Source organism: Hibiscus syriacus, unplaced genomic scaffold (assembly GCF_006381635.1).
Source record: "Hibiscus syriacus cultivar Baekdansim isolate YM2019G1 unplaced genomic scaffold, ASM638163v2 tig00110294_pilon, whole genome shotgun sequence".
Classification (NCBI taxonomy): domain Eukaryota; kingdom Viridiplantae; phylum Streptophyta; class Magnoliopsida; order Malvales; family Malvaceae; genus Hibiscus; species Hibiscus syriacus.
Window position 1 is genome coordinate 98,597 of NW_024062666.1, and position 21,499 is coordinate 120,095.

Consider the following 21,499-nt stretch of genomic DNA (forward strand, 5'->3'; position numbering starts at 1 on the left):
GAAACTTTAACCAAATCCCACTAATCCACCAATCCCTAATATTTTAATAAAAATTATCTCAATATGACGTGCTTCTTTAGCAGACAGTCATGAACAACCAGCTTAAGAATTTTGTAGATAAAATCGTAAAATTTTGAAGGGTTGAAATTAAAAAAAATGTATATACTTAAATTAAATTATTAATTTTGAGAGGAATCAAAAGTGCAAATTCTCCCTCTAATCAAAGAATAAAAAGATTTGAATCGAATACTAATTTTTTAGAGAAGCTGAAATGAAAAAAAATTCAGTTAACCCATGCGGTAAGGCGCCTAACCCTTCTCCCCCACTGTGCATTCAGGCGAATAATGATCTATTTTAAATTTTTATAATCATAGGTGTCCTCTCAATTATTCGATTAATTTAAATGAAATATTATATCGATTCAAACGACAACAAAAGTTATACGTTGTCGATAAATATGTTGCTCTGGATAACGACACGAAACTGTTGGCTTGATTGTAAGAGGGATTGGACCCAAAAGAAAAGGTGAATTGTCGAAGACAACATGAAAAGGAGGTTTTTGATGATTAAGGGGTAGGGCAAGGTCCCAGCAGGAAACGTGAAGATGTAGTAATAAAAGTAGAACAACAGACACTGTTGTTGTTGTCACTCAATTTCAACTTTAAACCCATTTCTTTCCTTAAACGTAATTCATAAGTCACACTTTTAGTTTAAAACTTAATTATTTCCGACATTTTCATGATCCTAAACAAATATTCAAAAATAGAATAAAAATATATTTCATTACGATGAACAATAAATTTACTATTACATTGATATACTATAGAAAAATGATTGATTTTTGTCACCACGTTTTTTTCATTGTTTTGCTAAAAAACACCTTAAATATAACTTAAAAGATAATAAATAAAAAATTGAATGTAAGTACGATACGAAGCCTGATTTTGAACAATAAAGAAAAAATGAAGAATGATGTATTATTTTATTGTTAGATTGAGATTTGAGAAGACTAAAAGTTAAAGAATATTTGATTAATTGAAAATTGTGATTTGAAATCCCATCAAGTGGTCTTAGTAGTAAAAGAGAGTGTCGTCTTCCCTAGAGGTCATGAGTTTGAACAGCTGCGTCTATTGTATGTGTGGTCAATTTGTTAAGAAAAAATTAAATATACTATATTGTTATCACCACATACTATTCAAAGAAAATGTGATTTGAAACAAAAAAATATGGTTAAGTTTAATTAGAAAATGAATAAATTAATAAGAAAAATAAAAGAATGAGATGAAAATTTGAGAATTTTATAGAATCAGAACAATTAAAAACCACTATTATAAAGATAAAAAGTGTCTTAGGGGAAGTTAATAGGTTTAAGTGAAACAAAAGGCTCTTTGGGAGTTAATATGGGCTACATACCCGAAGCCCATGAGGCACTCCATTCAAGGTCAGATGGTCCCAAAACCAATTCAAGGGTAGACTTCATATAATAGTTGAGTCGAGCAGACGATGGACAATGCCACAGATTTTCAACGCCTCCAGCAGGCTTACATGAAATCCTGAACCAGGAAGGATGCATATTACGTAGATTAGACTAGAGTTTTGTTTATTTTTTATTCAAAAAATATATATTAACTCATACATAGTTTAAGTGATTAAAGATAATATTGTTATCATTGAAAATTTTGAGTCTGAGCAGCTGTTGTATGCAGAGTGTGTATGCATTATCAATTAATTAATAAAATTATGAACATATATTATCCTAAAATCATCTCAAACTATTAAAAAAAGTAATAATATTACAATTATTCGATAAGTATAACATATAGATCTACTAGAAATTACATTATTTCATTAATATGATAGAATACATTGAGAATGATATTACAATATTGCTTAGTAATGGTAAGGAATATATTAAAATGATATATTTATGTGAAATTAATAATATTTTATTTTAGTAAGTTTTTATCTTTTGTTTATTAAGTTTGTGGTGTATTGGTAATAGACGATGTTTTAATCTTAGTTAACGTTAAGTTTCGGATTTGATCTCGGCTAATCCATCCCCTTCCTTTATAAAAAATATCCCAGGTTCAAACTCTACCTCTCCTCCAATTATTTTATTTAATATATATGTGTGTATATATTTTAAAAGCTAAAATTCAAAATAATAAATTATTTAATATCTATTGATATTTTATATGTTTTATTTTCATTATAATAAAATTAAAAATGATATCTATAACTAAATTTAATATTAAAATATAATAATTAAATATAAGATATTTATTATATTATAATTTTTATACTTTCTTTTAAAAATTTAGGATCAGTATATTATATAATAAATATATTAAAATAATTTTATTTTTATTTTTTTCTCACTTAATTATTTTCTATTTTTTCACTACTTACATCTCCAATTCTCTCCCAAATTCATCTTCAATATAGAATTTACCAAATTCTTAATTTTTTCAATGACAACCATCTTTACTTTCCAAGACTTTGACAAACAATAAAGTATTTTTCTTACTATCTCTTCATTAAGATATGTCTTCCTAAAAGACTTGAGTCTATTGATGATGACAGTCAACCGATCAAACATCATCATTATGTTTCATCGTACTTCTTCTTGAAGTTTTCATAGTTGATAGTGGAAATGTTAACTTTAGACTTCTTAATTTATTTTTTATGAGTTACTTTCAACTTATCACAAATTTCTTCGACATTTGAACGTGATAAAACTCTACCATATTAATCTGATAAAAGTGCACAAAAGATAATATGCATGACTTTAGCATTGAGTTGGATTTACTTCCTATTTTCATCATTTCATTATGGTTTTCTCTTTGACACAAGTAGCTCTATTTATTTCTTTGGAGAGATAGATGAGCCAACTAGAACTATATCATATATCGTCAAATTGATTGCTTAAATAAATTGCATCGTTTCGTTTTTCCAATAAGAATAAAAATACAAATACAAGTAGAAAAATATATATTTATAGATCATAACTTATAACAAATTTTGATTAATTTGATGACCGAAATAATTAGAATTTATTCAATGAAACTGAAATTATTAAAAAATTAATTTATTTATAGAACGATTTAAAATAAAAGATAAAAAATAATTTTAAATAATTTAATTCAATTATTGAATATGAGAAACACATGCGGATAAATTATTCTGTTAACAATTAAAAATGTTAAAAAAATAATAGTAAGAAAATATCAGAAGAAATAGAATCCTCCCTCGTCACGTGTCAGTCAGGAAGGCTCACCTTGTCTATTTCTTCTGATATTTTCTCACTATTATTTTATTTTTTTAATATTTTTAATTGTCAACAGGATAATTTATCTGCATGTGTTTCTCATACTCAATAATTGAATTAAATTATTTAAAATTAAATTTATTAATTTTTACTTTTAACAGTTAAATAAGAGGCGCGTGGAAATAACCACAATTTGATTTTCCTTTTATATTATTAACCCACGTGACACGTGAGTATTTGGGAAAGACAGCTCATTGTCGGCGTCACGCATAGCTATAAAACCACCACTTTTTTAATATAATAATGTATTATTTACCGATATATATATATATATATTAGGTAATTTTATAATAATAATTAACTAACTTCTTTAAGGATAAATCACATTTTTCGTCGCTTAATTATTTTTTTCATTTTTTTATCCTTTAATTTTTTTTAATTTAATCATTTAATTTTTGAATTGTTTTTATTTTGATCACTGATGATATGAATTATTTTAGCATTATTTTTTTAATATGATTTAACATATTTTTATTAATATTTAATGTCAAATATGTTTTAAAATAAAATCATTAATCCCAATCCCAAACCAGTTTTGGCTAGCTTCTTCATGTTGCAGAGAGGCTTTTGAGCATGGGAGAAATGAATCTAAAACCAGTCTTTTATAGGTGAAGAACAGAGCCATTAATGCTTCAAGAAAACCTTTGATGTTCTCTATACACGATGCCCTTTAATTGATAATATATTGTCTAAGATCCATTGAGAGGCAACGAAGTATGTGTATGGTTATGGGTAATAACCTAAATAATGACTAGGGAGAGTAACCCCACTTAACATTAATAATAACCTAAATAATTCCCGTTATGCAGTTGTGTATTTTATTAATGAATATATGGAATATCATCGAGAGCTGTTTTGATTGATAAATAGAGGAAGAAAAATACGTGAATTATTTTTTATTTTTTAATTATCAACTTAGATTTTTATTAGGGATTAACGGGAATTAAGGGTAGAAAGGTCAAAATCGAACTTATTGACAATGTAAGGATTAAAATCATTTTTTCGATGATCAAAATCGATAAAGACCAAAAACATAAGATACTATATGTATAGTTTACCCATAATTTAAAATTTCCACATGTTCCTCCTAAGTCGAGTACAACCAGTAGCTACACTCGCGAGAGTATGCTTTTAATCCCGACCCATCATTTAGTGTAGCACTGTAAAAGGGTCTCCCTCAGCTTCTCTGTTCTCTCGTTGCCACATATATTTACACAAGGCCATATCCCTCTTTCATTTCTCTCCATCCTCAAATCTCTCGATCTCTATTTCCCCTCTCGCCGCTAATAATTTCCTTTTGTCACCGCCGGCGTTAGAAGATCGGAAAACACCGGTGTCTTTTGAAATGGCGACGACGAGAATGGATCTGGACGGGAGGCCGATAAAGCCAATTACTATATGCATGATTGGAGCTGGAGGCTTCATTGGCTCTCATCTCTGCGAGAAATTGATGTCGGAAACGCCGCACAAGGTGCTCGCCTTAGACGTTTACAATGACAAGATTAAGCACCTCCTCGAGCCTGACTCTCTCCCTTGGGCTGGCCGTATCCAGTTCCACCGACTTAACATCAAGCACGACTCTAGGCTCGAAGGCCTCATCAAGATGGCAGATCTCGTAATTTCTTGCCTGTCTTGCGGTTTCTTTTTTTTTTTTCTGATAAAAAATGCTTGCGATCAAGGATCTTTTGAATTATTTGTTTATTTCTCTATATATTGATTTCGTCTTTTGTTTCTTAGTATTTTCTTTGGATTTAATTTCTTAGATCTGGTTCAATTCTGTGTTATTTTTGAATTTCTTTCTCGAGCTAATTTATCTCATTGTTGTTTAGAAGTTTTTTTTTATTTCAGAAAAGATTTTGCTTGATTTATATTGATTAATCTAGTTATTTTTTTGCGACAATATAGACGATAAATCTTGCAGCGATCTGTACTCCGGCAGACTATAATACACGCCCGCTTGACACGATCTACAGCAATTTTATTGATGCGCTTCCTGTGGTAAGCATTTCTTTTTATAACGGTTTAATTTTTTCTTTTTATTTTACTTTACTGATATTGTTGATTGAGAGAATATATTGATAAGCATTTCTTTTATAGCGGTATCAGTTTTTTTTTCTCTTCATATTAGAGTTGATTGATATTGATGTGAGTGACGAGGGATTTGATTGTTACTGATGTTTAATGATCGAAGTTAAAACTAATGTCGTGGTCTTTTTATGTGGATTTATTGGTAGGTGAAATACTGCTCAGAGAACAGCAAGCGTCTTATTCATTTCTCCACTTGTGAAGTGTATGGTAAAACTATTCAAAGCTTTCTTCCCAAAGATTCTCCTCTCCGTCAGGTAACCTTTCGCTGTCTCTTCATCACTTGTATCCTTTAATAGAAAGATGCTCTATCTATACTTTATTATAAAGTGCGTAACATGTATGGTGTATTAAGGATCTGTTGGTGGTATGGTTTTCTTTGAACTTTTACAATTTTCTTGGTCACCAAACATTGAAAGGCTCGGTGTTGGAAGAGGGAGATTATGTGGTTTTTGTTCAATGTAATAACAATTTATTGTATAGTATTAAAGTGAGTGGTTCATATCAAGTTATGCCATTTTATAACTTAGATTCCACTTGTTGAAAATGTTTGGATGTTTCGTTTTTCCTAGAATTCCCTGCTTGTGAACCTCTACTCTAGCCTTGCAAATTATATATTGCTGTACTAATTGTCTTTTTAGTGGTCTTTACCATACAACTTCAGCTCTAGGAAGCTGTCTCGTGTGGATTTTAATTGTAGGTGTAATAAATTTACAGGCCTGTGTATGAGCTTTATTCTTTATCCATTTACTTCATGACGGAAAGGTTAAAAACTAGTCCTTTTTTTTATTGAATTTTGTTCTTAAGTGAGCTGTTTTTCTTTGTGCATAGATGTATTGAATCTCTAAATTCAGAGATGCTGAAATTAGTTTAATAGTATATTCATTTGTTTTTCTCCTTTAAGCTTTTTAAGACTCCTGTGTTACTGTTCCTTTTCCCTTTTTTTGTTGAGTTGAGACTAATATGTTTGTTGATTAGGATGTTTAGAATCTGACACAGTGTGTGATTCGTGTTGCAGGATCCTGCCTACTATGTTCTTAAGGAAGATACCTCACCCTGCATTTTTGGTTCTATTGAGAAGCAGAGGTGGTCATATGCATGCGCTAAGCAATTGATTGAGAGGCTCATTTATGGTTAGCATCATTTGTAATGATTTGCTCATGTTGGGATGCTTTAAACATGATTTACTGACTTCTTTTCTATCTATTCCAGCTGAGGGGGCGGAGAATGGCCTTGAGTTTACAATTGTGAGGCCTTTTAACTGGATTGGACCTAGGATGGACTTCATTCCCGGCATTGATGGTCCAAATGAAGGAGTTCCAAGAGTTTTAGCATGCTTCAGTAATGTATGTTGAACTTATTTCACAGTAGTAGAAAATATCCTAGAAGGCATCTAGAATTTCTGTTTTCGGTATTGCCAGTCTTCATTCTAATGACGATTTTCCTTTCTTTTGTCAGAATCTCCTTCGACGTGAGCCACTTAAGCTCGTTGATGGTGGCCAGTCTCAGAGAACTTTTGTTTACATAAAAGATGCTATCGAGGCTGTTCTGTTGATGATTGTCTGTATTAAATCTTCTCACCCTTTTCTTCATTCCCACATCTGCTCTAATGCAGAAAGTAGCTAAACTAAGTGGTGTCCTCTGTACAGGAAAATCCAGACAGGGCCAATGGTCACATTTTCAATGTTGGCAACCCAAACAATGAAGTTACAGTTAGGCAACTTGCTGAAATGATGACTAAGGTGAAGCGCATAATTGATGATATATAATATCTGTTATTCATATCATCATTTATGTTTATGGTCATGTATTGATTGTATATAATTTACAACTGTATATGCCATCGGGTTCTTCAGGTCTATACCAAGGTTAGTGGAGAACCTGCTCTGGAATCTCCGACAATTGATGTCAGCTCCAAGGAATTTTACGGGGAGGGGTATGATGATAGCGACAAGAGAATTCCAGACATGACCATAATAAACAAACAACTTGGTATTTTTCTTGCTTGCTAGTTTATTCTCGTGATCTTTAGTTTCTCCAGACTAGAATTCTGAGCATCTAAATCTAATTTATCGTTTCGACGTTGCATTAGGTTGGAACCCCAAGACATCACTTTGGGACTTGCTTGAATCTACATTGACCTACCAACACAGGACTTATGCTGAGGCTATTAAGAAATCCATGGTAAAACCTACTACATCCTAAGGAAACAAAGACCATGCCAAAGCAAAGACTCAAGTAAAATGTGCATTTGTTTGTTAATGTTTCAGTTCCTTTTTCTTTTAGGAAGTCTTTAAATATATCTTAATTGTCTAATTTCGTTATATGCCAAGTATATTTTTTTTCTGGTCTTTTTTATGTGTTGGTAGCTCCCTGTAGCTAAGGCAGCTATTTTCTCATAATGGAATTATGTGGGGAACATTAGATTTTACTTGGGAATTACATTGTTTAGTTATTTATTTATTTGTTATTATTATTCCAAAGGGTTTTGGGCTAGACATGACGGGGCTAGTAGGATTTCATGTTAGGGATAGACTTATAAAATTATTTTATAAGGGGCGAATTTATAAAATTTTAAGAATAAAAATAGATTATCATTAAAAAAATTAAAAAAAATATGTAAATTATATGAGAATTTAAATATTTCGAGAGTGTCGGTGGCTTAAATTATATGATCGTCATGGTCAGCCCTTTCTATTTTTTCTTTCTGAATTCGCTGGCCATTCCTGTGTTTTATGTCAAGCGTTTTTGTGTGTGTGATTTAGCATAAATTTATCATTGAAGAATTTTGCCGTATGACCAATTTACATGTTTTTATAATATACATAATGTCCTAAGAATAATCTAAAAATTAAGGTTTTATTTTCTCAGTTTATAACATCTAATTTCAATCAAAATTTGTATTTTTCATAATGGAATTATGTGGGGGAACATTAGATTCTACTAAGGCAAGTATCATTCAAGTAACTAACATTTTGGAACTGGTTTTGTTGAAAGAATTAAAAGGAGTTCCGATTTCTTGTAATTAATAGAAAAACAAAATAATTGAGTAAATTTATTCGACACATGCTTAATCTTCCTACACGAATGAACCATAGCATTGTAGAATATACAAATACCCTCCCCCATTAATCTTCTCAAGCGTTGGAGAATATACAAATACCCTCCCCATTAATCTTCCCAAAGCATGGCTCCATTACGTAGCTCCTTCGACCGATGTCTTAGTCTAATATCTCCTTCGACCACTGTCTTCGTCGAGTATCTCCTTCTACCGCTGTCTTCGTCGAATATCTCCTTCAGCCTACACTGATGCATGTGTTTCCATACTCACTTGCCCAGTAACTGAAGGATGAGACGGTTCCACTGAATCAGATTTCAACCATCTCATTACCTCAACAATCACGATATCAAAAGGTGCAATTTCAAAATATTAAATGATGTAATATCTGTAACACCCCCAATTTTTTCACTATCAAAATTATAGTTTAATATTGGAAACTGAATCTATTATTGATTATGCTAGTTATACTTGATAAAATGAAGTATGAAATATTTCTATAGTGAATGAAATATTAAAATCGGAGCTAAGGATTAAATTGAAAAGTTAGCAAAATTAATTTGCCAAAGAGATGTAAAAATGGATGTCCCATTTAGAAATTTTAATCCATGAATGATTATTGATTATAGTTTAAATTAGTTTTGGATTGAAAAAAAACCAAATTATAAATATAGAAAAATTCAGATACTAAATTGAAAAGTTTAAATTAGATCTTTGAAATTTAGTTTAAATATAATTAATGGTTAGAGAGTCTCGTTAATCATAGATGAAGAGACGATAACATGAAAATCAAAGAAGATATAAAATGAGATATTTTGAAGCAAACATATTTGGCCGGTTGTCAAGCTTCGCATCTTTGTTCCTTCATATTTTCTTAGGTCATGGGTTCCAGATTCACTAAAAACATTCTATTCATTTCTTTCACGTCTAGATAAGATTATGATTAGATTTATAATTTTTCTTTCCCCGTGTCTCTCTTTCTTGTCTCTCATTTCCAAAACCATCAACACTACTCCCATCACCTAAAAAACACACCCACCGACAATCATTTGGAGCCTATTAATCTTGAAAATGGATGGTTTGGGGGACAATAAAACCCTCGATCCGATCTAATAAAAAATTGAGCTTGTTAATCTTAAAAATGAATGGTTTTAGGGGGGAAATGTAACACCTTCAATATAGTCGGACCGAAAATGGAAAGAAAAAGGTTAAATGGTTTTAGGGCATTTAATAAGATGAAGTGATAGTCACAACTCGTTTGAAAGCGTCACTGTGTGTTTTTTTTAATGGAAGATCAATATTATGTTTCAAAGATTTTTTATTATTATTATGGAGGATGAAGATTATCTTATATGGATTTTAAGTTAATAAATTTAATTCTCTGACTAGATAGTAACACATGTAAACAAAAATTAAAATTAGGATTAAATTGATAAAGTGTATAAGTAATGATGACCAAATATATAATCATATCAATTTATTGATTGTCATATCAATTCCTCCGTTAAATGCTGACAAAAATGATTTATTGATATCATTTCAGCATTTAAATAATTTAAATGATAAAATTAAAAGATCAGTAATCAAATTAAAATCTCTTAATAACTAAGTGATTACGATATAATTTTTTTTTGTTATGATTTATATAACAAATAAAATTTAAATTTCTCAACAAATCATTATAAAAATCAAATTTTGTTCCATGCTATCTAAAGAGAGTATTGTCATTTTTTCCTGAAGAAAATACGAAAAGCTCGAACCACATGTCTAATAGTAAATTCAAAAATATTTTTGAAGGTGAATACACATATATTACCAACATAAAATTTATATATAATAAATAAACATAAATAAAATTCTAAGATAAACATCATTAATAAAAGAAATATTTAATCAAAAGAAAATTCAGATTTTAATACCTACTCTAAACCAAATGTGCCTCTATCACCAATACAATGGCACACAAAAAAAGAGACTAGTGAAGGACCTGGTCCCAAAAATATTTTAAAAGATATATATATATATATATATTAATTATTTTTTGTTATCTAAAAGAATTGTATATACTTCTTTGAAATTTGGAAACTACTTGAATATTTTTTATTAAAAGAAGTTAACATCCATTTTTTAAATAAATGAAAATCTTTTTTCTTGTCATTTTTTATTTCAAGATAAAAAATGATGTGTTTTTTAATGTTTAGTTGTTCATCTTTTTTGAGTTGAAGATTTTAATCAAATTATAAGTATTTAGCTTTTAATTTCATTTCAATTGAAGACAATTTATTTTAAATATTTTTTATTATATTTATATTTATGAATTTATTTAAGATATCTATATTTATCACGTGAATTCATAAATTTTCATCTCTAAAAATAAAAGTTTAGAAATGATTCTAGACAACACTATTATTAATATATTTTGTTGCTTTAAATTTTTATATAAACAAATGAATTTTTGGGATTTATAAAATTTGCTTTTCTAGTATGATACTTTGATATATAATTTATATTTACAAAAATATTAAAATATTTTAATATATATATATATATATTACCAACGAGGTTGGTTCAAGTGGTAAGCAACTTGATATCGTTTAAGCATGTTTCGAGTTCAAATATTTGTCTATGAGGAAAATCCTTGTCGATAGACTCACCAACCACATCCAGATGTGTGACCCGAGTTGGCTTGGATTAATCAAAACGAATCCTTGGGAACCGAGAGAGCAACGAAAAAAATATATATAATTTTTTAGAACAACCCCAATAAATAATATTGAGTTTGTCACTTACCGAACATATGATGAGAATTAAGAGTGTTATTGGTTAGTTAATTGTATCGATTAGCCTAAACGGTCGGTTAACCGTTATAACTATTAAGAAATAATAGTTATTAAATTTTACTAATCTTAATCTAACTATTAAAAACGGTTAATCGCTAACAGTTAACCATTATTAATGATCCAGTACATGTTAATATGTGGTTAACCTATTATAATTTTTTTAAACACAACAAAATATGAAAGTTTCAAAATTTCATGAAATTTACTATGATATAAACATATATATTTCTAGAAATCTTATTTATGTGTAGATGCACTTTATTTTTATAGAAATATATATATATATATATATTATAAGGTATATTCAGGTTTTTTTATAGTTTAAAATCTTATGTGCATATTTATATTTTACAGATTAAAATCAAGTATTTTTTTATCTATGTTTAAGATAATGTGTTCTTATATATGATAAACATGATAACTAAAAAATAGCGAGGAACCATTTTAATTCTATTTCTAATAATATTCTTTTAAAAATATAATTTATTAATTATAATTTATTAATGATTAACCGATGATTAATATTTTGCCAAAATTCATAATTGTAGCTGTAACTGTTAACCGATATTTTTAACGATTCGATTAATCAAAATCGTTAAATCTTAACAGTCAAATTAATTAACATGTAAAATATAATAACAATATTAACGATTAACGGTAACGAATTAATTTATCACCCTAACGAGAATCATCAACGTCGCCGAATTCCTGACCTGTTTGTTTGAAGTACTCCACAGATACAACCATGGAAAGAGACGAGAGACAAATGGAGAAAGAATAGATGATTCATCTTCTTAAACATTGTGCCATTCCCTCCACCCTATCCTTTTCTCCATACACATTGCTTCCATTACACACGCCTAAGGAGGATGTGCTTATTTGAGTTCCATTAGGGTCGCCTATTATTATTTTTTAATATTATACGTAAAGTTACATTTTAATTACTTTTATTAAAAAAATTTAACGTATCATCCTAAGATAATGTTATGTTATCATTGCAAAAAATAAAAAAAAATTATCACATCAGTAGTATTGTTTATTTTTAATGATGGGTGATCAAAACGAAACCAAAACATAATGTTAATCATAATTTTAAAAAATAATAATTAAATAACCAAAACAAGTAGTCATCTAAAATAATAGTTAAATATGTAGTCATCTAAAAAACATAAAGTAATGGAAAACATTTGCAATTACAACGTCGTGAAAGGGAAAATAATTTTTATTTTAAGATTGAATTTAAATAATTATATTTATAAATATATATATATATAATTAAAATATTTTAAATAAATATTTTATTATAATAATACCGTAATGTATAAGTCTGAATAAGATGCAGTTCACTAGAAATGAAAAGAGTAATATAGAAAGTCATTAACAGAAAAGGTAACAGGTGATGAACGGCCATGAGGGCATGCATGTAAAGACTAAGCCAAGTGTCATTAAAGTCCATAACCACAATTTGTTCCATATTTTTCCACCTTCCACCTATATACACCACCACTCCCTCCGCCTTCATCCGCCCCAACACGTTTACTTCCAAAACCCAACTTCACTTTCACAGAATCTCAAGCCATATTCTCAAAGAAACAAGTCGATTTATCTCTGTGTTTGTCTCTTTGCGAATTTTCAGACACATAGGTCTTCTTCTTTTTCAACAAGTGTTCTTGTCCTCTTCCCGTAACGGTTACTCTTTCCAAGCTGGATCACAATTCTCACCTTTATATATTAGTGAGAGGATGTTCTTGTTCGTACATTGTTTGTTGTGATGTTTTCATGTTTCTCCCTTTGATGGGTCGTTTTTGTTCTTCTTTTTGTCCGTGATTTCTACATTCGTATTGTCGGAAATGGCCTCCATTCTACGGTTTAGGAAACTATACTATGTAGAGCAAGCGGTTAAGTGTTCTTCAGTGGGGTTTGAATCTTTGGATCAGTCACCCAAGATTGATCAAAAGCTTGACAAGAAGGAAGAAGATGTCATTTCTGCTAATAATTTAGCCTTGGGGATCAACAAGAGAAAGCGGGCAAAGGAATGGAGGTGCATAGATTCTTGTTGTTGGATAATTGGGTGCCTTTGCACCACTTGGTTGCTCCTTCTGTTATTGTGCCACTGCTGGCCGGTTACATTGCTTAGGGTCCCTGAATTACCTGGTCCAGGAGCAAGGCTTAAACGTGAAGGCTTGACGGCACTTCACCCTGTGGTTTTAGTCCCCGGCATCGTCACAGGTGGGCTCGAGCTATGGGAAGGCAAGCCTTGTGCTGATGGTCTGTTTCGTAAACGCCTTTGGGGTGGTAGTTTCACTGAGATATTCAAAAGGTACTTTAAAAAACTCAAAAGTGTTTTTATCATTTGCTACTTCCTTTTTGAGATTGAATTGTGATTGAAATTGTTGATGTTTAGGCCTCTGTGTTTGTTGGAGCACTTGTCTTTGCACTACGAAACTGGCCTTGACCCACCAGGAATCCGGCTTCGTGCCGTACCGGGGATGGTTGCAGCCGACTATTTTGCTCCCGGATACTTCGTGTGGGCCGTTCTCATTGAAAATTTGGCAAAAATTGGCTATGAAGGGAAGAACTTGCATATGGCTGCTTATGACTGGAGGCTATCTTTCCAGAATACAGAGGTATAATGGGATGGCTAATCCTTCGCTTATCCATTGGCGAAATGCACACTTGCATTGCCTTATGTTCATGTCCATCTCAAGGAAACACTGCTCCTTTAGGCTTAGAAGTTGACAAATGATGCAAGCTTTTAGTATATATTTGTAATAAAAGCACAAACCATAAATAACGTATTAGATAGAGCGTTTACTAATATTTTTCTATCCACGAAAAGCAGATTCGAGACCATGCTCTTACTAGGCTGAAGACTAAAATTGAGCTAATGTATATAACGAATGGCTATAAGAAAGTGGTAGTGGTGCCCCATTCCATGGGGGTTATCTATTTTCTTCACTTCCTTAAATGGGTTGAAACACCTCCTCCTATCGGGGGCAGTGGTGGTCCAGGTTGGTGTGCCAAGCACATCAAGGCGATCATGAACATCGGTCCGGCATTTCTCGGTGTTCCAAAGGCTGTTAGTATTTTGTTCTCTGCCGAAGGAAAAGATGCTTCTTATCTCAGGTTAGCTTTTCAAAATCTTCCTCATAATTCGGTGCCAAATAACTGCGACACCTAGAAGTAATGCTAAAGATGAAACATAGATTGGCATGATTAGCAAAAGATTAGCTTGAAACATACACTATATTTGTTGCAGAGCTATGGCGCCGGGAGTTTTTGATTCTGAGATTTTAGGGCTTCAAACATTTGAACATGTCTTGCGGATGTCTCGGACTTGGGACTCCATTGTATCATTGTTGCCGAAAGGTGGAGACACGATTTGGGGGAACATGGATTGGTCTCCTGAAGAAGGTCATGTTTGTGACTTCTCCAAAAAAAGCCACTCTCAGACCTCTCTAAGCGACAACAATGTCAATAACAGTGACGTAAAGAGAGGTTTCCGAGTGAAAGATCTCGCCAAGTATGGAAGAATAATCTCTTTCGGCAAGGCAGCCTCAGTATTGCATTCTTCAAAGCTTCCCACTGTTGATTCAAAGGTATATATATATATATAGACACACATCTTTAATAAAAGAAAAGCTGCTATGTTTGAATCAAAATCTTGGTCGTGGTGGCAAATGGTAATCAATAATTATGTTCAATTATCAGGAATTTTCTCGAACGAGTGCTTCCCTAAATTTCAACATCTCGTGTGGAGATATATGGACTGAATATGATGAGATGAGCAGGCAGAGCATCCAAAATGTTGCAGCAGATAAAGCATACACAAGTACAGCTCTTATCGATCTGCTTCGGCTTGTGGCGCCAAAGATGATGAGACGAGCCGAAGCTCACTTTTCTCATGGAATTGCAGACAATCTTGATGACCCTAAATACAACCATTACAAATATTGGTCTAATCCACTTGAAACGAAGTTAGCATAATTACACTTGCAAATCTTTAATTTTGAACAGATATCTTAGTTACATGCATATGTAACTGATTGATTCTAAGTACATATGTATTATCTTATTTTTCAGGTTACCGGACGCTCCGGACATGGAGATATACTGCTTGTACGGTGTCGGACTTCCGACTGAAAGGTCATACGTATACAAGTTATCACCCAGCAGTAGGTGCAAAAGCATTCCATACAAGATCGATAGCTCAATCAGCGGAGAAGAAAATAGCTGCTTGAGAGGTGGAGTATATTTCGCTGACGGGGATGAAAGTGTACCGGTTCTAAGTGCTGGATTCATGTGTGCGAAAGGTTGGAGAGGAAGAACCCGATTCAATCCATCTGGTATTGCTACATACATCAGGGAGTACCGGCACAAGCCACCAACTAGTCTACTCGAAGGGAGGGGCATAGAGAGTGGGTCACATGTTGACATCATGGGAAATTCGGCTCTGATTGAGGACATATTGTGCGTTGCAGCAGGAGCCACCGGATATGAGATAGGAGGTGATCGGATTCACTCGGACATCTTAAGAATGTCCGAGAGAATCAACCTTCCGCTATGATTATATTTAGTTTAGAGGGTTGGGTGAGGTAGAGAAATTCATAACATTATGGGACTTGAGCTTGATGAGTGAATGAAAGGTGGTTGTAATTTTCATGTAATAAATGTTGTGCATTTGATGAATGTTTTCATGTTCCCCTTGGCCTTGGGAAATGAAGTGTCAAACTGAGCAACTATTATTAAATATTCAAGGGGCTAATTTGAACTGGTCCATATAATAAAAGAACCTGGCAGTTACTTTCACCCATAATTAAAACTCTGTTGAAGGGCACTGTGAATACAGAGGAGGGCAGTTTTGCATTTCCAGCGGGCCTCCTAATAAGAGAGTTTGTGCATTAAAGAAAGGATGCCCGGTTTTAAATTTACAGACAAAAGAAAATGAAAAGAGATAGGGGAAGTGCCTGATAATGAGTAAATGAAAGGGCACACAATACAAAACAAGGTATAAAGGAAAGGTGCGTTGTTTGTAAATGCAGGTCCACCCCTTTGCTGTGAATTTTGGCCAAAAGAAAGTCAAGAGTTAAGCTAATCATCTCAGCAAATCCCAGCTCAGATTATACCAAGACTTGCACATGCGACAGTTAAAACATCTGGGGTTTGGATTTTGTTGATGGAAAAACTTTGGCATGTGGATGGTTGACGGTTCACTTCTTTTTCTTTAGTTAAGGTAGAAAATCGCAGTCGGTAAATGAAAATTTGTTGGTCGGTGTCCGTAGGAGAAAGAGAGCACATCATTTGGATGGAAATACAATTAGAGTTAAAAGCTTAATGATCAAAATATAATGAATGGATAACGTAAATGATCAAAATGTTATTTTTTTCCCCCCAAAAATATATGTTATTAGGAATATTTTGACACTCTCTTATCACATCATTTGGATGGAAATATTTAAGTAAAAAAATGAATAAATGTAAAACGGTCAGTATAAAATGATATATATGAATGTAATTTACAACATTGCAAATAATACCTCTAAAATCTATAACTGCAAGAAGCACACTCCAAAGAAAACACAGACCCCTTAGAGTAACCTACAACTGTGTTTCACACAAAGCAGCCAGCCACAAGCTGCCTGCAAGGAAATAATTAATTGTGGTTCTGATGTTTGCTCGGTCGAAATATGTTCGAAACTATACAACGAAAACCGAATGTGTCAATTCCAGAATCCTTGCAATATATGCCAAGAAAACAGTAGACCGTTAAGCACGATTATAGGTATTAATAAAGCTATCATGCTCCGGAGTTGATCCCCGGACGAACCACCATTGCTCATCTGCCCCGCATTAACGAATTCCGGTCTTCCGGAATTAAGATTTGCAGACACATTGACAGATGTTGAACCTGATCATATACAGAAGGGAACAGTTTCAGCATCGATAAAGGTTCGGCTCTTCTGATTATGTTGGGATATATTTAAACACAAAGATCAGTTCAAAGTTTCATCATCGTTAATAATGCAACCCTGATATGGTGAAAGCAAGGTTTAACGGATTAAGAAGTTCGATGCAACGTAGGAATCATGTGATCCAACTTACAGTCATAGTCCGGTCCATCCGATCCGTTGATTTGCTAGATCATAAACGAATATTTTGTCTTTTAGAACAAGATCTGCAAAGAAAAGATCGAATCCGAAAGCACCCAGCTCAATGATTAGAAACACCAAAATTTCTTGCACAAGGTAATCTTAATCGGAACTTTGAGAAAATCGAAGCTTTCCGGAAGATCCAAAGTTCATGAGCTCTTCTAACTATTAAAATATTTTGTTCAGTGAAAATACCTCCTAAGATCGTTATCCCTTGACCCTGAATCTTCTGAAAGCCGATGCACCAAACTGCCGAACCACCCTGTAAAAATCAAAGACACCTATTACATTCAAAAATCAGGGATACGAAATAAGGTCAAAGGGAACATGAAAAAGAGAGCAAGTTATAAGTAGATTGACATCTACGTATGCATGTCAAAAGCTTCAGAAAACTCACAATCGAGTTCTGCTGTACGAGATAGTCCGGGGGATTTAAAATCAAGGATGCTCCACCGGCGAAGTTCAGACTAACTTGAGGGAATATATCGGCGACACTGAATCAAATGTTAACATGATGTCAGTTATAATTGTGTTAAGACAATTTATCATGATGAAACAAAATGAAATAACAGAAGTCAGAACTTGACCTTGAGGTTATTAGATAGCATTGGTTTCCTTTGGAAAGAACAGGCCGCACAGTTTGTGAAACAGTTTTCGTTATCTGGACAAGAAGAGAATATAATTTAAGTCAATAAGCTCATCCTTCAGTCATAGTACTTTTTTCATCAACCAAAAAGCCGAGCATCGCAGATGAAGAGCATAATTTTAACTGAAGATTCTCCTTAACAATGTCCAAGAGTCGGTGAAACCTAGCGCTATACTTACAGCATCGACGAAAGCATCATAAGCCTCATCAGCTAGGTATGCCAAAGTTGTCCCGGAATCAACTATTGTTCCTTGGCTGCTTGATGTTGAAAATACCGATGGATCAATCGATAAAACTTGTCCGCCAATTGAAATGCTTCGCAGATCAAGATTATAGTGAGGCCTGAAATTCAGTGGTGCAAGATTTGATTAAGCAAATTGCCATCAGCCCTTTTATATTCCAATCACAACCGATATATTATCAAACGAGCTGAAAGATGATCTTCTATAGATTTCTTGCTCAATCTCAATGAGGGGTATCACAACTAGTACAACCATTGCATTAACCTTCGATCAAACAGCAATCAACCCGGTTTAGAGACAACAGCTAAATTTCATTAAACGTACAAAGACTCTCACTAAAACATTGTCTTTCATTCTCTCAGAAACTACATCGTAAGTTTGTAACCATGAAAACCTGTAGTTATCAGTCTTTTCCGCATGCCCGGTTTGATCTCAACTCCACCAGGCTAAGAAACCTATGCATGTAAGACTCGATATGCAAGAACTGTTAACACGAAAATTTGATAGAAGAAAGCAGGGCTTCTACACTAAGATAAAAAGAGAAAGAAATGTAACAATTTCAGGCAAAGGAAGAAACAACTTACTGTGATGGTAGAAGCGGAGTATAAACCATATTTGGTTCCAAAATCTCGCCAAAAACAAGTATACCCCCACCACCATTATTTCCTTTTAAGCAATGAGAAAATACTTTAGGTGCTATTCCTTGTGAGGAAAGTTGTGAGATTACAGACAAACTCTGCTGTCCCAACCCGAAGATTCCATCGACCGCTCGATCAGACTTTGTCAAGTCTCCCGTCTGTAACACGCTGCATCTGTTTCACAATCCGCAACTTAAAGCCAACAAATAAGATAAACACAAACACCAACATGCATCATTCGTATAGCAACATCGATAAACTATTCGGCTCACCCGAACACAATTGGAGCTGTGGAATTCGCGGTCATAGATCCCTCAAGAATTGTATTGAAATGCAACAAATCAGCTACATAATACCCTGATGTCCCACTGCCATCTCCATACTGAAACGTGTAGCTGCATTGATTACCCTGACCTGAACAACCGGAATCCGACGACTGAAGACCGGCATTACATCGTTGGCCCGAACACGAGATCAATGAAGATGTTGAGGAGCTTCCAGGATCATACGGATTAAGTTCAATCTGTAGAAAAGAAAAGAAAAAACACAATAGCTAAGTACTTTCTATTTCAATTAAAAAAACCAAAATGAAAAAGAAGTCAAATTTACTCGAAGTCCACTAGATTCTGGGCAACCATTGCAGGAATTGCATCCAATCCATAAAACATCACTTCCAGTATCAATCTGTACGTAGTATTCCTTTGGAGGAGAACCTAACTGTAATTTTGTATAATATAATCTGAAGAACAAAACAAATCAATCAGTAAAACTCAAAACAGAAAGGGAAAATATGAAACAAAGCTCAAAGAGAAAGAAACCAATAATCAACAACGAAGCCCAAATTCAAAAGAAATTTTTATTGTTTCTTTTTTATATAAAAAAAGTACTACCCAACAAGAAAAGGATCGTAGGTGCCTTGAACTGGAAAATCCACCACACCACCAGAAGACTGCAACAACCTTCCATGCCTGAGCCTGTCGCGTTCTCTGAGTCGACTCAACTCGAGTTCATGACTCACCAGTGGAATCCTTCTCTCTAGTTTCAAAGTCGGTTGAGAACCACCCATAACTATCGCAGCCTCCAAAACCGAAATCGTTACCATAATCCAGGCGGCGAAAACCGCCGCCATTTCACTTCTTTCACAAAAGCTTCGTAAAACCGTTGTATTCGTCGTTTAAACAAAAATATTTCTCCCCCAAAAAAACCAATAATAAGAAGGAAATTGGGTCTGGGGGAAAGCTAGAAAACCAGAAGAAACATGATTGAAAGACAGAGACTTAGAAGCAATGAGAGGTTAAAGAACATAAACATGAGAGTTTGAAAGACGATTACTTTACATCAAACAGTAGAGACGATGAGAACAGAAGCTTTGAAATGTGCAAGAAATAGATTACGTTACGTTCCTTTGCATATTTATAATTTTATCTATCTATTTAAAATTAATTTCATGGGTTTGAAGAAAATATCCATTTAATATTACCAAAATGGTTTACTTTAAACAAAGGTTTAACGCTTATTGATCTTTAATTAATTAATTAATGTAAGTCCATAGACTGATAAAAAGTAGTTTATAATTAGGTCTAAATTAATACTAATTTCGTATATCTACCAACTTTTTTAGTGGATAAAAAAAATAGTCAAAGTGACTATTCGATCAAATATTAATGACTTTTTTACTTATAAAATATTATATTGACCCGCATCGCACACCTGATTTTAGTGGATGAGTCTCCCAAAGAATTTTCTGCGTACACAAGAACTTAAACTTGAGACATTACTTAAACGATATTAAGTTGTTTATCACTTAAATCAACCCATATTAGTTATTATCATAATACTTTACTTCTTATTAATAATAAAAATAGTTCAAAAATGTTTATTCTTCGTAAGTACTTGAATTTGAATGCATTGATATGTCATTTGGTTTGAGACTAATTATTTTTAAATTCTTTTATCAAGAAAAAATTATAAATTAAAAGAAAACTTTAAATCTTATATATAAAAAATGTGCTAGGAAGAGTTGAGAAGAAATGCTTTGCAAATTGCAAATTGCAAAGTCACAACTCACAATGCAGCTATCATAAGTTGACAATTAAATTAAGTATAAATTCAACTACTCACATCTTGTTTAAGTTTTTTTATTTGAATTCATTGAGTAGATTTATTTGAATGCTATTTTTTAAAAAGTTTTAAATTTGAATATACATTTACATAGTGTATTGTCAATAATTAAAAAAGATTATTAACAAATAATACATTATAATCACTTCAACTTATTAAAAAAAAATTATTCGTTTTTATACTATGTGATAACTATTTAATTCCAAATTCTAAATTTTCCTATAGATAATATAAATAATTATATCATTCAAATTTTAATTTGATCAAACATATTTTTTAAAATATTTATATCATATTTAATATTATTAAATTTTAATTATATATATATATATATATATATGTATCTTATGATATTTTATAATCATATTTAAAATTATAATACTATTCATCAT

At 32.4% G+C, this 21,499-nt stretch overlaps 2 protein-coding genes and 1 pseudogene across 2 annotated transcripts; 2 read left to right on the plus strand and 1 right to left on the minus strand.

The window, feature by feature from the left end:
- The first annotated feature begins 4,533 nt into the window (after positions 1–4,533).
- Positions 4,534–7,841, plus strand: LOC120116373 (UDP-D-apiose/UDP-D-xylose synthase 2-like). The gene is made up of 9 exons (XM_039136882.1): positions 4,534–4,943; positions 5,234–5,326; positions 5,563–5,670; positions 6,432–6,546; positions 6,626–6,759; positions 6,872–6,973; positions 7,063–7,155; positions 7,270–7,405; positions 7,506–7,841. Exons 1-9 carry the CDS (start codon positions 4,674–4,676, stop codon positions 7,616–7,618), a joined length of 1,164 nt encoding a protein of 387 aa, XP_038992813.1. The 5' UTR covers positions 4,534–4,673; the 3' UTR covers positions 7,619–7,841.
- A 5,244-nt stretch (positions 7,842–13,085) lies between these two features.
- On the plus strand, positions 13,086–15,896 carry LOC120116364 (putative phospholipid:diacylglycerol acyltransferase 2). Its single transcript, XM_039136874.1, has 6 exons — positions 13,086–13,631; positions 13,716–13,938; positions 14,154–14,437; positions 14,571–14,910; positions 15,023–15,288; positions 15,395–15,896. The coding sequence occupies exons 1-6, from the start codon at positions 13,162–13,164 to the stop codon at positions 15,876–15,878; spliced, it is 2,067 nt and encodes a 688-aa protein (XP_038992805.1). The 5' UTR covers positions 13,086–13,161; the 3' UTR covers positions 15,879–15,896.
- Positions 15,897–16,956: 1,060 nt separating this feature from the next.
- LOC120116377 lies at positions 16,957–20,156 on the minus strand (annotated as a pseudogene).
- Positions 20,157–21,499: the final 1,343 nt, after the last annotated feature.